At 41.1% G+C, this 15726-nt stretch overlaps 1 protein-coding gene across 1 annotated transcript in view; it reads right to left on the bottom strand.

Moving 5' to 3' along the window:
* The window catches only part of pcgf3 (polycomb group ring finger 3), a 75534-nt gene that overhangs the window by 23614 nt on the left and 36194 nt on the right, over nucleotides 1–15726 (bottom strand). The window contains exons 3-4 of the mRNA XM_008291720.1: nucleotides 11190–11307; nucleotides 4041–4137 (exon numbers count right to left, since the gene is read on the bottom strand). Of these exons, the coding sequence (XP_008289942.1) occupies nucleotides 4041–4137; nucleotides 11190–11307 (215 nt within the window). The remainder of the gene's footprint in view (nucleotides 1–4040; nucleotides 4138–11189; nucleotides 11308–15726) is intronic.

Genomic DNA, 15726 nt, shown 5'->3' on the forward strand with positions numbered 1-15726 from the left:
CAGGTCTGCCTTCACCATGACAACAACACTGACATCCAGCAAAGGGACACAACATGTAAAATTTGTTGCAGCGTTATGTAGGACAAAAAAAAAAAAAAGAAAAAAGTGTGGCATGTTTGCTTCTCCTGTTGTCCACAGAGGAGAATAAACTGGCCGACACTAAGGCTCCCTACAAGCTGCAGCAAAACACTGACCCCTGCTGGACAGAGGTGGAAGTACAGCCAACTAACTGCTTAAATTAAACCATATCCACATCACGCTCTGTGCAAGACCATTATTCATGTTTTGTTAAGATGTTTTCTGATTCGTCAACCTTGTGCAGAATTTAAACCTGATAAACATGTTTATAACAATAAAGTGTATTTACTGAATGTAAAGTATGTGTTTCAAAAATAAAGACGATATCTTCACATGTCCTTATCAAGCAGTGGTGCACAATTCAGCACAAATCTATTCACTTAGAAAGAGCCAGAGAGTTACTGGTTTAAGCAAATAAAACTAATTGTCCCTCTTGAAAGGGACTTAAAGTTCAGCTTTGATGATTAAAACTGAACCCAGCCCCGAGATCATCTCCAAATTTCTGAGTCTCAGATGGCCCCAAAATAAAATGAGAAATAAATTTGTTGTTTTTGTTATTTAAATAACATCGTGATTTAGAAATACTGTTCTTTTATCCTTTGAGCCTTTAAAAATCCTAAAACTTTAACAAGCCAACAAGGAGCATGATTTTTGCACTGGTTATAGCACATATGATATATACTGTGACCAGTTACACATCATTTTAACGAGTCACAAGTTTGGAATAAAGCACTCGTGTTCAGACAGCAACCATAACTTGGTTCCACAAGTTGGAAACAATAATAAAGCCGTGAAAACTCACAATAAAGTGACAATAAATTACATGAAGTAATGGGATTTACAGCTGCGATGTTACAGGAACCTGAACTTTCTCAGAAACTGGAATAAAAACATGCTGATATCATCTGCAACAGCTTTTTTGTTTCTATATAAAACATGAACATAAAATCACTGTTAATCACATTATTTGTATTCCAAAGCCAGGAGAAAGTAAATTAACACCAAACAGCAACCGCGTCAGTTCAAAGCTGCAAAATGTTTGCCTGCATATAACCAGAATAACTTCCAGTGCATGGAAATAAAATGGATTAAAAGCAGCCACACTTGGCAGTGCGAGCGGCAGGGTTTGTTGTGTCCAGCTAATACTCTCTGTGAGGAGACATCTGAGTGTGATGTGGGTTCAATCCCAAACATCAACTTTGATCAGTCCTCCTGATGAGCAGATGGGGTTTGTCCATCATCTATCGGGTGTTTCTGTTGCCTTCACATCACTTGCGATGTTTCCCATCAGCTCCGATTTCAATGAGGCAAAAAAACAGCTGCACGAAGAGCTAATGTGTTTGAAATGGAGCATTTCCTGCAAAACAATGAGTCTGCAGACAATGCAGCTGAGAAGGTAATGACTAAATTGCTGCTGCACATTAAGTTTGTGTGTCACATTAATCAGACATTAATGCAGAGGAGTGTAAACAACACAGAGCAGGGAGAACTTACATACAATACATGGCCTCTTCATTTCACACTGATAGACATTATTTTACAGTATGGTCATATTCATTAATGTACACGTGGTTAATTTGAAGTTATCAAGACAGTGGGGATCCTTTAGTTTTGATGCAAAATCCTAAAATATAAATAAAATAATTCCCAGCAGCACTTTTTGAGGTCAACTGCAGTATCACAGTGCAGTCAAGTACTGTGTCAACACTCCAACATGTCAGAGTCCAGCAAAGTCAGGGAAGCTGTCAGTCAAAACTGTGCTCAGTGGAGACATAACATTATATAAATCCATTATTATCCACAGCAGCCAGTGAAAGAGCTGCATGTTATTGAGGCGTCTCAGCTTAATGAGGCCGAGCGTTTGTGCCACTTTTCTCTCACTTTGAAACCTGAGGACCTGTTCATACCTGGCATTTCCTTGCTCTGTACACAAGTAAAGATGCACATCGTTCTCGTTTACAAAGGCCAAATGCATTTTTAGCTTTAGGCGGCAGGAGGCAGCAGTGCACTTTCCATGCCTAGTCTGCAGGAAATTTAAAAAAATAAGAAAGCTTCATGCTGGTAGCTCACCTAGTACAGTGCATGCACCGAGTACCAAGGCTTAGTTCCTACCACAGCTGCATGTCCTCCCCCCACTGCCTCTCTTTAGTTGTTCCCTATCTAATAAAACCTGAAGACTAATCTTTTACATTAAAAGAAGAAATACAGGCAGTATAGACATGATTTATTCTTCAGCATGTTCCAGGAAAACCAAGCTTTCTGACGTACTCCTGATATATCTCTATAAGTTTTGTGAAATGTTCAGACAAAGCCGGTTTATGTGACTTGAGGATGTAGTTCTAGTTGCGTGTGGTGCAGGACACGTTCACATCCACGCTGCTAAACGCATGTGTGACCCGGAGCACCTCCCTCTGAATGATGTTAGACCGCTCGGACCTCAGCGCGTCCTCAATACGTCTCGGATGCGTTCACACCTGAACTTAGAGCTGTCCACTTGTGATCAGATCAGCCAGGACATGTTAATGCTGCGTGTAAACAGAACCTGGGTATGTGAAGCAAAACAACCCAAGTAATCACTGCTTTCCTTCCCTTTTTCTCCAAGTTCTAAGACCGTGTCACAGTGTTTAATGCTTATTTGTGCCATATTAAGACACATATTTTTGTTAGAATTTAGCGACACGTCTCTTATTTCTCTTCCTATTAACAAAACATTATTAGTATTTTTTCTGAAGGCTTATACACAAATGTCTCCAACAAAGGTTCCTTTGTAATGTAAGATCAAGCTTGATGTTTACATTTTTTAAAGAAGGTTGACACAAAAAAAAAGGTCCAGCCAGCCGGGAACCTGAACCAATCAGTGTCAGTTTTTACTGTTATGTACCAAAACACCACAACGAGTTCCTTGTATGTGACCTGGCAATAAAAATGATTTGGAAAAATCTAAGAAATCTGGGGGTGCAGAGTCAGAAAGAAAGAAGCAGCTCACTCCTCATCAGGTGCTACAAACATAACACACCCAAATCTCTGGCTGAAGCGTCAGCCCTTCAGCTGCATTCTGGGTAACGTAGGCACCGGAAGAACTAGGTTTGGAATAAAATCTATTAGAGGCAGAGACATCTATTTATATATTTTAAAATATTATGTGGGGTGTTTTTTTGGCTGTATTTCATGGTGGCTGTGGAGAAAGAAAGGAATTGTGGGGAAACAAGGGAGTGGAATGACATGCAGGAAGCAGTGTCCAGATGGGAATCTAACCAGGGCCTACATGCGACACACATCAGGATGGCCCTGCTGCATCTATTATTATTTATTTATTTATTTTATTGCCATCCATCATGAATCTGGCAACATTTCAGGACAGCAATGCTAAATCAGGACAGAACTTTTAAATAGGATGAAGAACAGAGCGGTATGGTGATATTAATATTCTGTCACACGCACAATAACAACCTTGACTTAACCAGGAGGCCCACTGAGTTATCGTTTCTACCGAGCTAGTCGTCATTCCAGCCACACATGACACACCAATCAGTGATATCACATCAGTTAGCATCTGATTATAGTGAACTGTCAGCCCTGCATGTGACGACCCATTTAAAGTTTAAAACCGTACTTCTCTTGCGCTGAAACAACACCATATATGATTTGCTGCCCTGTATACTCCAGGCATTACTCATCCAAAGAACGGGGTTGTGAATGATCTTAGGTTGTAAGCATTGTTGTGTGTTGCACTTATCTACTAAAAAATACACAGACCAACCTCAGCGGTTCAGAGGCTCTTTGTTTCCTGCAGACAACTAGAAATAAAATGGAAAAAGGCCAGCGGTATCTCTGCTCCTTGGTAGTTTATTGTTTACTGGCAATGCACTGCTGATGGTAGTGAGTGTGTGTGTCTGTGCACGGATTAACGTGCATGTGTGTGTGTGTGTGTGTGTGTAGCTCTGCAGCGGTTCCACACTTACCCAATGTACTGCAGTGGATGGCTCTGATGAATAACAATCCTACACGTGGGGCACGTGTTGTTTTCCTCCAGATACTTCACTAAGCAGCTTCTGCAGACTGAAGACACACACAGGGGAGACATTCGGTTACACTTCAATGTACACATAGAGGGTACACATGAGACACTGTCGGCCTTAATTTGTGGCACACTTCGCCACTCAGTGTACAAAGTATACCACTGGGTTAGGGGGGCTCACTTGTTACACTTTTTCTGTGATCGTAAACAACCAATACAACATTTACAAAGCGCTTCATTTAGCTTTAATCTGTCATTCTGTCTGTTAATAAGAACATGGACAATAAGAATAAGAAGACAGATGAAAAGTAGCCACTGCTGCCTGCAGCTTTCCGCACCAGCGAGGTTGAGTTTTGTTCTTTGGTGCTGTTTTACAGCAGCTGACGATGACAAAGTTTATTTCTTGTCTGATCTTAAAGTCAGTTGAGTTCCGATAATGCATCACTGTGTTCTGATGGCCGTCATGCCAACAGCAGCATGCATGCCGTATCATTACTGAAGTGAATTCGTGATGAATCACCTTCACACATATTTCATGGTCCTTGATGATAACGTTACAGGAAAAGAGAAACGCATGGCAAAAATAGCAGACTGTCAGTGTTCCAGTAGTCTGACTCACTGGATGTAGACTGTGGGTATAAAAACGTCATTGGCCCTACATGTGAGCTGCCTCTGCTTCAGCTATCTACGTTTTACTCTTCTGAAAATTTCCTTCACTATCGGAGACAACAGCAACAACCTCCATGCTAGCAACCCATCACGCTGAAAATGTCAAGTTGTGCTCGTGAGTTAGCCATTTTAGTGACAGTGCTCATCTCCCTGCCTGCAAAAGAGGGAACAGTGTTGCTTATAATAATATATAATAAATAATACACATCTCAAGTATTATAGATTAGCTGTAGTACCTGATTGCACCACCAGGAGGAGACTTACGATTTAAACTTCTGTATTGGCGAGCAGAGAGCATTGTGGGGGTTTAGCTAATAAAATGATACACTGATTATTAAAAAATTGCCTTGATTGATCCTAAATCCATCTAAGAATCGACCTCTAACATCACCAGTTTAGAAAAAATTCAAACAAGCCAGAGAAGTTTATTCTCCGATTGCTGGATGATGATGATTCTACATGCTGCTGTGCAAGCCCGTCAAAATCGCACACGTTTTCAGGGCAGCTCATATCTTATTCAGAGGAGTCAAGCTCCCACAGCGTCCTTCCTGTGGCCTTTTTAATCATCTTGAAATTTGATTTTACATGTTCTCTGTGCTCTCTGCTCTTGTACCTGTTACATGGCTTTATCCTCATTATGAATGTGATTTCCCTCCAAAGCGCTTTTGGCAGCATTTGTTGATTCACAAGCATTTCATCAATAAAATTAGTAAATAAAATAAAATTGGGCCAATAATTAAAGTCTATACAAAGTGTGTTTTCAGACCATGGTTTTAAATGACAAACACTTATTCAGTGCACTTGATAATTCTGCATGACCGTGGCTTTAACACTCATTCTGATTACCCGCTAGATTTGCTGATCAGTCAGTGTCTGATCTCACTTTCAGCCACAAAGACGACCAAACTTCACTCTAGATTGCTTGTAACTGTAAGTTTACCAGATGAAATTAGCTTTTCACCGTGATATATCGTGGTACAGCATCAGCAGAAAAGTAACCTGAGGTGCATAAAAGCTCAATATGTATCTTCTATACCCACGTTGTCCACTAGAGAGTGCTGACAGGTCTATTATAACACTGTAAAATGCTCCTCGATCTTTGCATCAAAACATCTCAATAACAAATTCTAACAAACCCTTAATGAAAATGTTTATATCAAGTGTTGAGACTGAAGAAAAACATAATGTTCACTAAAATCTTAAACTCACAACAAGCTGTAATGGCCTCTTAAGTCCAGCAGTGAATAATACTGCAGGAATGAATCATATTCTACAGCGACACTCATACAACCTGTGAAGACGATCAGCTGAAACACTGAACTGAAAGTGTTTCCATGAGGGTCTCTGTTACATTTACAGATTCTTTAGATCAGATACAGTGCTCAATTTGTTTATCCACATCCCATTTCTATTGATTCGTTGGAAGCAGAAGTATAACCACATCGATTGATCTGAAAATAAGTTTTCTATGAACTAAACAAAAGTTTAGGCTTTAAAATTAGAACAAAATCTGGTGTTAAATGGTGTCATTTTGCCTTGGGAACTAATTTGAATAATAACTGCTCAACAAAGATGTCATCGATTTATTTTCTGCGACTGACTTGTCAGTTAGTCGACCAATCTTTTCAGTCATGCATACGATACAGTGAAAGAATTAAGTAATGAGGGGATGCACAGGTATGTGAGGCTGAAAAAGCCACTGAATCACACGCAGACCTCTGACGAATACGCTGAACCTGCAAACGATATACTTAAATAAACTGATTTGTGCACACTGTATGTATTTCACAACCCAGCAGTGAACTTTACTGCATCCGCTTCGCCATTAAATCCGTCTGTGCCTGACATTTTTTATTGCAGCGGAGCTCAGTCTGTCAGAACAGCTGCATTGGCGATGTGATGTGAATCTCTTTGTCTCAACTCTCCAATGGTGGAGCCCCTTCTGAAAGTGAGAGGGATAATCAAGGCGTCATGTCTGGAATCTGATGTGTGAAAAGGCCAGAGCTGCTCTCATCTGTGGTAGAAGAGCTTCCTCTGGTGGGCAGACGAGGTACTAAACTGTCTGGGTTCGTCTCACAACCCATGCAAGTCTGTTTCTACTGGAACTAGTTCAGTGTTCGGGTCAAAACTTGGATGGATTTATGCTGAAAACACTAGTGAGGAAAATGTTAGTTGTTTGGTTCTAGGTATCTACATAAGGCTAAGTAACGCTGTCAACTTTAGGAGCTCAGACTCCCAACAACAAGCAAAAGCTTCCACCTCAATGTGATTCAGGACGAGCAGAGAGCGACTGATTGGTCTCCAGATAGATTAGACTACTCTCACCGACACCAACGCACCAGAAATAAATGTGTCAAGTTCGATTAAACACAGCAGGGGTGAGATCGCCCCTCCAGCGCTGAAATCCTCAGACACTTTTCATTATTCTGCAGTATCAGACGATTATTATTTTACAAAAGCAGCCCGGTGTTGGGACACTGTCAGCTCTGCCCTCTAATGCCTCGCCCCGGTCTCATGTGAGCAGTGAAGGGCGTTTGAGGTTGCAGACGAGGTAAACAGGATGAGGTCTTGTCAACTCAGTGACCCTCCAGGAATTGCAAAATGTCTCATTCAAGGGCGTGCTACTTTCTGTTCACCACAGCAGACGGGTAGAAGGTTTAGTGGACGGATAGACAGACAAACAGGTAAGTAAACAGACAGACTGGCAGACGGGTGGGTAGTCAGGTGAATGAGGAGACAAACAGGCAGAAGGGACGGACAGATAGACACACAGTGCAATGTGCAGCAAAAACCAAGCAGCATGCGACGCCTTCATAAAAACTGAGACTGCAGGACAAATGAGGCCTCGCTGGTTATACAGGAAGTGTCTGGCTCGATGATTGAGAAACACAAGAGGAAGCTCTGCAGTAAAACTTGCTTTTGCAACAGCAGTGATAAGTGCCAGGCAGCTCGAACATAGTGTGAAGCTTACAGACGACCTGAGTGTGATAAAACTGCCCCGGCTGTGTTGTGTTAAGTTATTCAAACTGCCTCACTTGTTCAAAATGTTAATGCTTGATCCCTGCTCCTGAGAGTCACTGGTCCTGTCCTGCTTCTTTCAGCTCAGACAGGAATACGACCCTTCTTTCAGGCTACAGATCTGCAAAAGTCAGGAGGCTTTAATACGATGCAGCCAAACAGCACCGGTGACCTTCATTTACATGAGTGCTGGAGGATTTGCTGGCGTCCACTGATTCACAGGTTCCTTCCCGGGTTACAGCCCATAACTTTTAAAGGTACGCTGCTGTTTGTCTGTATGTCTGTTAACAAATTAAAAGACAGCGTGCAGGACTTTTTGGCTTCCTTCTCGTACAGTTTATAAAAGCTCCTCAAAATAATTTGTTTCCTCTGATTAGGTTTTATTCTAACAGCTTAATATCTTGCTGTTTGAACGCCTCATGCTCCCGTGTCCTTGTATTTTATTTCCTCTTTTTTCTTCTTCTCCCTTTTGCAAAGCACAGTGCCGCTGAAGTGCAACGTAGAAAGGATAAACTTCTTACTTCTTTTTGAGGATGACTAGACGCTAACGCACGGAGCGACTCCAGACTTCAATTATGTGCTCGTTAATCAAAATCCACAATCAAATTGGCTGCTGATTCAACTTTCTAAACCCATTAACAACATCTTCAATTGTTCATTATGTTTAAATTACAAACAGAAAGCAGACCCCTGTGGTCCTAATAAGACACAGACATTTCAATTTCAAAAACACTGCGACCGAGGGCCGTGAGCGTCTCATTTTTACTTCTCTCAGCCTTTGAGTGAAGTTGGACTGCTGCACTTGTTTGCTTTTCAGCAGCTAATCAACACTATCAGCTCACACATATTTGTTACCGACGTGTTATGAAGTTTGCGGCTCATATGATTCGAAGCTGGTAAACACAGAGCAGAAGGTATCGTAATTTCTGTACGAGTGCAAACTAGTTTCATGCACCATAAATTAACATAAATAAACAACTAGTGTACACAGTGACAGAGCCACACTGCAGTTTTTCTCTTGTTGACTTTTGGTTTACACGATGTGCCACTGTTGGGACAGTTGACTTAGTGGCTGCTTTATTAGGTACACAAGTACGATTTAATACAGTCCAATTTAACAGTTCTTCCGTAAATTCTACATTTAAGAAACTCACGGTATCCCAAAGCATAAATTAGATTTCATGTTTATGAATGAGGTCAGAGTTAAAAAGGGTCACACTGGACTGGGCAGCATTTTCAGTTCTTTGTTCTTCCTGTTTACAAAAAAAAGTGGGAAAACTCTCTGAATATTACACAGCACCACTCATAAGACCTCAACGCCTAAACATATCAACATCTCCAAGACGAGAACATTACAAACATTGTCGCAGTTGGACTGCATGTACCGATTGTTCAGGAGTTCCTAATAAAGTGGCCACTCTATGGACTTCTAGCTGTGGAAGGTGTTTAAAATATCCGTCCTAAATATTTCAATGTGTCTCTGCTCACTCAAATTATATGTAACGAGCAAAGATTGCAGCTCCAGACTTTATTATTCTCACCTGACTCCCTAAGAATCAGCCAATTGTTTCTGTATGATAACTTTAGTGTATTTAATGAAGTCACACAACATTTTACCTTCACACTATGAATACTTTCAGACCTTTGAACAACACAGCTGTGGGTCAAAAAGGTTCCCACTTTTTAATTTATGTGACTTTTTCCAGCATTTTTGAGCCTCATAAGGAGATGAATTTATTTCTAGGGACATTTGTGTGACACATCTGAACAATTATACATTTATTCCAAGTGTCACATTTTTTGTTGTTTTAATGATCTTTAAGCAGCAATTTAATGGGGTTCATCATAGTTTTAAAAGCACCTGCTCCACTTCAAAGTCATGACACAGGGTCATAGAAACAAGCGCCGATACCCTACAGTGTTATCTGTTTTCTTACTACAGAAAACACAAAAAGCACATATTGAGTCCTAAGTAAGGGTGCGTTCATCATGTGAGACAGGTGCTTGGTCAGAACAGGTTATAGCAAATGAAAGCTTCCATTTAGCTACATTTAGAGAGCACACTCATCTTCTAGCCATCATTCCTTCAGTGTCAAAATGACTTTCTAATAATGCCACACTCACTGTAAATGACAAATTTGAGATGCTCCTTACTCAGCAAATTGAAACCATGATAATGCTGAGTGAGCGAGACACTGATTCACGAAAAGACCCATCTGGGAGCTGATGCATTTCAAAAAGGTAATAAGATCTATTAGATCCGTATGATACCTTCATACCCAGAGATCCAAAACAGGCATTCACATCTGACGTGGCACCCATCATACAGAGCCTTGAGGAGCTGATTTAAATGATCAGTGCTCTTGCTGTGCAACACATCGTAGACAACGTACCTGCTTTTGGTCAACATCCTTCATTTTGTAGCTGAAATATTGTCATACAGCTGTCGTGTTTGTTTTTGCAACTAAATCCTTCTTTTCAGTGTTTCAGTATGTCTCTCTTGTTCTTCACTCAGTTTTCAGCGGTGTAACAAACCCTGCACACGTATTTTTTTTACTACTTAACACAGATTTAAACTAAAAGCAAAGCCTCAAACTTGACTGACAAAGACAATTTTGCGTGATGAAATATTACTAACATCCCTTTTACTGTTCATGGTGTATATTTAAGGATTTGGAGACATGAAAATGATCAACTACATCCCACCTACTAAAGAGAAAAAGAGAATTTTTAACTCAAGATGATTCATCGTCTTTTTTTTTTTGGTCTAGAACAGTCTGTTCAGAGATCTTGGCTATCACACAAAATTAGACAATATAATGACTAACTGCAGGAGAGACAGTCGGTATGATCGTAATTCATTAAAAATACCCTGCTAACGATGCAGCAGCGTGTGAATGAGAGAGGACGTCGTCTCACCTTCATATGAGGCTAATAGATAAATAAATGTGCTGTGATACTGTGAGTCTATGTGTGTTCATGTCAGGGTTTTTTAAAATGGTAGTTACATAAACCTGTAGAGTTATTTGTTTGAAAACAATCACACTAATAAACAGGAAGATGGGAAGCAACAAGCTCCACAGCAGAGATGTGTGTAAGTCCTGCAGACGGATCAGGCGCTTCGCTGGCGGTGAAACAAACGATACAGAAAGCAGCACCGTGAGTCAAAGTTCAGCCACAAACCGAGCTGCGTCTCTCTCAGAAGCTTCACTCTGCCTCCAGGATCCGTCCCTGGTGGCAAGAGCCGAGAAAAACCCTCCGAGACGGTCAGTGTGTGTGTGTGTGTGTGTGGAAAAGCAAAACAAAAGAAAAAAGACGAGCAACAAGACGGAGAAACACGAGCAGAAGGTGAAACGTGAGAATGCTTCACAGAGACAGCGAGGGGACAGCGTGAGGAGGGACCTACAGGTGTGTAAGCACTCGGTGACGGTGGTGGCGTCGATCAGGTAGCCCTCACACAGACGACATGTGATGTGGGCATTGATGTGACACAGCTTTATCTTCCTCGTCAGCATGTCGGGGTTCTGGGGAAGAAGGAGGAGACGAAATGAGTGATTAAAGCTTGAAACACAATGCATAGTCACTCATAGACAGGAACAGGGTTGCATCTATTAATTATGTTAGAAAAATGTTAATCAGCATTTCCCAAAGCCCAAGATGTCAAAAGATTCTTCATCTACTTCTACATATTATCTTCTATGTATTATTTGTTGTGTATTTTTCTATATATTTCTATTATTATTTCAATTATTCTTGTTGTGTTTTTGTCGTCGTTGCTTTTTGTTCTATTTTCACTTGAGACTGTAATGCCTGTTTTTGATATTTTATTGTCTGGACCCCAGGAAGACCAGCCGACGTCTTGGCGTCAGCAAATGAGGATCCTTTTAAATAAACAAATAAACAAATGTCTTATTTTGTTCATCATAATAATAATAATAAAAATAATAACACATCTTATTTGTATAGAGCTTTTCAGAAACTCAAAGACACTTCACAGGATAAGAACATGAGGCGAACATTTTCAGTGAACCGTCATAAAGGAGGAAGGAAACATTCACATTTAAGAAGCTGCTCACACTATGTAATCAATGAAGTAACAGGTGTTAACTAAATAAACAGTTGACAACTAATCGATCATTCATTGTAGCTCGAGAGAGTGAAGCCACATTCTAAGTATAACGCCGACTCAAACCAACACTGCAGCTATTAGTCAGCATCGCTCTTTATGATTTCATAGTTAACCGGTGAGCACAACACGCAATATTTTGTGGTGTTTTCCTTTCTATATTTGCACATACATTTAAGTGACAAACAAAATACCGTTTATACATTCCCACAACGTGATGTACTGAATGACAGGGAGCAGTATTTTCTCATGAGTGTGATATGAAGCATATTCTACTGATCATCATTTAATGTTCCTCATTTTGAGTCAAAACTTCTCATGAATGTTGAAACAGCAACTGGTTGACCAAGAAACACTGATTAGCCAGGTGTACTTCAGTGCAATTTGGACACTTAATTTTGTGAGATCTGGTCTTTTGCCAACAAGCATTTATCTCAAATGTGAGCTACACACATTAAAGTATCACAACGACTGTACAACTTCCTAAAAAAATAAAAAATGTTTCCGGTTTAGCTTCAACAGCAGCTTCGTTCTAAATTTCCAGCGAATGTAAAACTTCTGTCCCTACATTCATCCCCATCATTGTTGCTGCTTTCAAAAATGTTTACCAGGCCGTGAGGTGCCAACACGAAATAATGATGACGAGAATGTGATCTGATCAGTTCTGAAGTTCTGAAGTGGAAAAAAACCATCAGATTGGGTTAGTTTTCACCTTGTTGTTCCTAGATTGTGTATAAAATGGACAGCATGACAGCAGCCAAAGCATCTCAGTGCAGCATAAGCCATAAATCGTGTTTTGAAGGGTAACCTAATTAGCAAGTTAGTGCTAATGTTATGGCTAACCAGCTCAGAGCACAACTAAGTGATGAGGGAAAGGAGGTTGGTACGTACAGATCACTTCCATCTAAAGGACGATCTGCATAAAGTCACAATCCACAACAGTCGGATACTGTCAAGACTGCAGCGGCCGGGCTACGTGACATTAAGGCCTGTGGACCCACATCTGGTTCAGACAGGACCTCGATACCACGTCCACACCCTCGGGTTGCAGTTGCACAGAGTCTGGTTGCAAATGAAGAACCAGCACAACGCAATATTTTGGCTTTATTGTTGTACAGTGGCTGCACTGTCCATTCTATAGAAATTCTATAGATTTTTTCTTGCTAAAATAAATCAGATTGAAGTCACTTAGAGGTACAAACTGGGGCCGCCTGAGAAAATGATAAATGTAAAAAAAACCTCCCATCCAGTTCTCTCTCTATATATATATCAAAACAAGCCTAACTCAAACTATAGCTGAGGCTGGTAACAAGTGCATGCGTAAGTGTATGTAAGTGTCCACATAATTATGATCTGGACCGTATAAGCTGCATCCTTATATTTCTATTTTAATAAAACACAACAAAACAGACAGTTTACATGAAGCCAACCATCGAATACAAGCCCAGCATGTAGAATGTCACCAGCAGCCGTAACACACCCATAATCACACCAAGGAACACTGTGCTGAATATTACTGCAGCATTTTATGTCAGCTCGCCGAGCTTCACTGTTTTCTGTGCGGCTCTTATTGCACCCATGGAGCTACTTAGCTATCATTCCTGCTTTCTTGCCAACCACAGTTTTCTGCTGTTTTCATCTTCCGCTCTCTTTGAAGAAAACTTTTAAAAGTCTCCTGCAGCAGTTGCTGCAGTCTGATGCTGTTATTTTCACACTGCTGCTCCCTTTAATCGAACTCCTACCTGAGAAAACACCACTAATAAGGCAGGTGAGTCATGTATCGCTGGCAGTAATGGCTCATTACTAATTTTACACCACCAGCGAACACGGTGAACCTGGATCTACTGTGTTACACCGAGTCTTCGGTTCAACGTGTACCAACGCGATCAGGAAGCTCAGCCGGTGATTCATGCTTTAAATGAGAAAAAAAAAAACGTTAAAAGCGGTGATTTGCAATGCAGAAGCCAACTCTTTGTTGAGTAACTGTCTGACTAACTGTGGTTTCATTCTGCGAGCAGCATTATTAGCACGACACTGGGAGTCTGCTCTGCTCTCACCGAGGCTCAGCTCTTGTGTGAACGGTTCACAAGTTTGTCAGCCCAGAAACTTCAGTCAACAGCTGTCACAAATATGGTTTCTGTACATTTCTGTTGCAAATAAAAACATAAGAAAGTTCATGCTTAAGCTACATGTACACCAACCACACTTTTACACTACATACCTTTGACTGACTGATTGGTATCGCCCAAATCACAAAGAATGACTGAAATTGAGGCGTGTTTAAATTGACACTAAAAAGGCATAATCTGAGCTTTTGCTTTTTGTCCTCTTGCTTAAATCTCTGTACACAGCGTCCTCTGTTCAGCCGCTGTAACCCAGATTAGCTCGTACAGTCATCACACTCGGTTGTATCCATGTGCACACTGCTTCAGCTTCACAAGCAGCTGTTGGTGTTGCCTGTCAGGCCACACAGACTGCCCTTCCTCCCTGCCTGATAAAACAACTGCACAGACCATCTTCCATTTGTTTTGGGGAAAAAAAGAAAAAGACACTAAACATATATTTTGATTTACAGTGGATGATATGAAAAAAATCAGCAGAGAGAAAAACTGTCTTTATTGTTGCTTGGTGTTAAAGGGCCCATATGATGCACATTCACTGGGTCATAAATTTAGTTTTTTGGGTCTACTACAATATGTTTATATGCCTCAAACGTTCAAAAAACTCATTACTTCTGTCTTATTGTTCACTGCTGTAGCAGCTGTTCTCCCCATCTGTCTCAAATGCTCCATTTTTGTTTCTGTGTTTTTAAGGCTAATCTGCTCTGATTGGTCAGCCGATGGAAGCGAGGCAATGTTGGTTATGTATCGTAACAGCAGATCTATGAATGTAGGCAGAGAGACGTATCGTCTAGCACAGGGGTGGGCAATCCTGGTCCTCAAGGGCCACAATCCAGCATGTTTTAGATGTGTCCCTCTTCCAACACACCTGATTCAAATCATCAGGATCGTTATCAGAGCTTGATGATGAGCTGATCATTTAAATCAGGTGTTGTGGAAGAGGGAAACATCTAAAACATGCTGGATTGTGGCCCTCGAGGACCAGGATTGCCCACCCCTGGTCTAGCACAAGCAGCTCTATTGAGGAAATGATGGCGGGCTGCGAGGAAGCTGCTCGTTCTTTGTCTTTGGGCAAAATGCAAATGTGTCACATGGTGACATAAATAAGTAACGAAAGAAAAGCTTCAGCTGCAAATGAGGTGTTTCAAGGAGCTGAAGAGCAGCGTTTTCTGTAGGAGACTCCCGTTGGCGTGGACTTTGCAGACCTTTTATATACATAAAAAGAAAGCCTCACAGCACAGGGGAGGGAAAGGACAAAATCCACCATGGGTTTTTTCAGTCCGCAAATAACTTTATCCACACGGGGGCAACAGAAAAAGTTGTGATCACAGTGTTGACATGTCATCACCAGCCAGCAAAGAGCTGCTGTTTGGTCCAACAATCGCTCTCTCTTCACTCTGTTTTGGTTTGTTTTTGGGAAATGGCCTTTTGTTCGCTAACTCGCTGCCAACTACGTCAGCTTGCTGTCTGGTGCTGAACCAGTACGATGTGGTGGTTTTTCAACCTGAAACGAAGCTTTCTGCTGCAGCTGAAAATGACGTTATGGGAGCGATGAGTCTGAACCGAAGCCAAAAGTAAAGCTGCAGACCGAAAAGCTAAACAACAAGCTGACAGTCGCTATAAATAAAGCTGCGTAAAACCGTGAGGAGCTGCAGACTCTCTCAGGTTCACCCGTTCACTCGCCCCGCTTTTTTCAC

This window comes from Stegastes partitus, unplaced genomic scaffold (genome assembly GCF_000690725.1).
Source record: "Stegastes partitus isolate 25-593 unplaced genomic scaffold, Stegastes_partitus-1.0.2 Scaffold758, whole genome shotgun sequence".
NCBI lineage: Eukaryota > Metazoa > Chordata > Actinopteri > Pomacentridae > Stegastes > Stegastes partitus.